The 507-nt window shown below is 37.9% G+C and overlaps 1 protein-coding gene across 1 annotated transcript in view; it reads left to right on the top strand.

Moving 5' to 3' along the window:
* The window catches only part of LOC104733857, a 4,184-nt gene extending 4,005 nt beyond the window's left edge, over window positions 1-179 (top strand). The window contains exon 5 of the mRNA XM_019233650.1: window positions 105-179. Coding sequence (XP_019089195.1) covers window positions 105-179 — 75 coding nt within the window. The remainder of the gene's footprint in view (window positions 1-104) is intronic.

Here is a 507-nt window from a genome sequence, read left to right as displayed (position 1 = left end):
CATTTGAGGAATGCCTTCCTGATTTTTTTAAAACCATTCCTAAAATGCCTTAATTGATATTTCCCCATATATACTAAAGGTTATATCTATTTCCCGAATAACAGGCTTTGGCCTACTGGTTACTCTCCCACTTGCAATTTCACCATATCTCGTGTTTGATCCTCCAGATGTGCATTTGAGGAATGCCTTCCTGATTTTTTTAAAACCATTCCTAAAATGCCTTAATTGATATTTCGCCATATATACTAAAGGTTATATCTATTTCCCGAATAACAAGCTTTGGCCTACTAGTTACTCTCCCACTTGCAATTTCACCATGTCTCGTGTTCGATCCTCCGGATGTGCATTTGAGGAACGCCTTCCTGGTTTTTTTAAAACCATTCCTAAAATGCCTTAATTGATATTTCCCCATATATACTAAAGGTTATATCTATTCCCGGAATAACAGGCTTTGGCCTATTGGTTACTCTCCCACTTGCAATTTCACCATGTCTCGTGTTCGATCCT

The sequence above is a fragment of the Camelina sativa genome, chromosome 12, assembly GCF_000633955.1.
Source record: "Camelina sativa cultivar DH55 chromosome 12, Cs, whole genome shotgun sequence".
NCBI lineage: Eukaryota > Viridiplantae > Streptophyta > Magnoliopsida > Brassicales > Brassicaceae > Camelina > Camelina sativa.
Note: the sequence above shows the minus strand (reverse complement) of the source record. Positions and strands in the feature narration are given on the sequence as shown.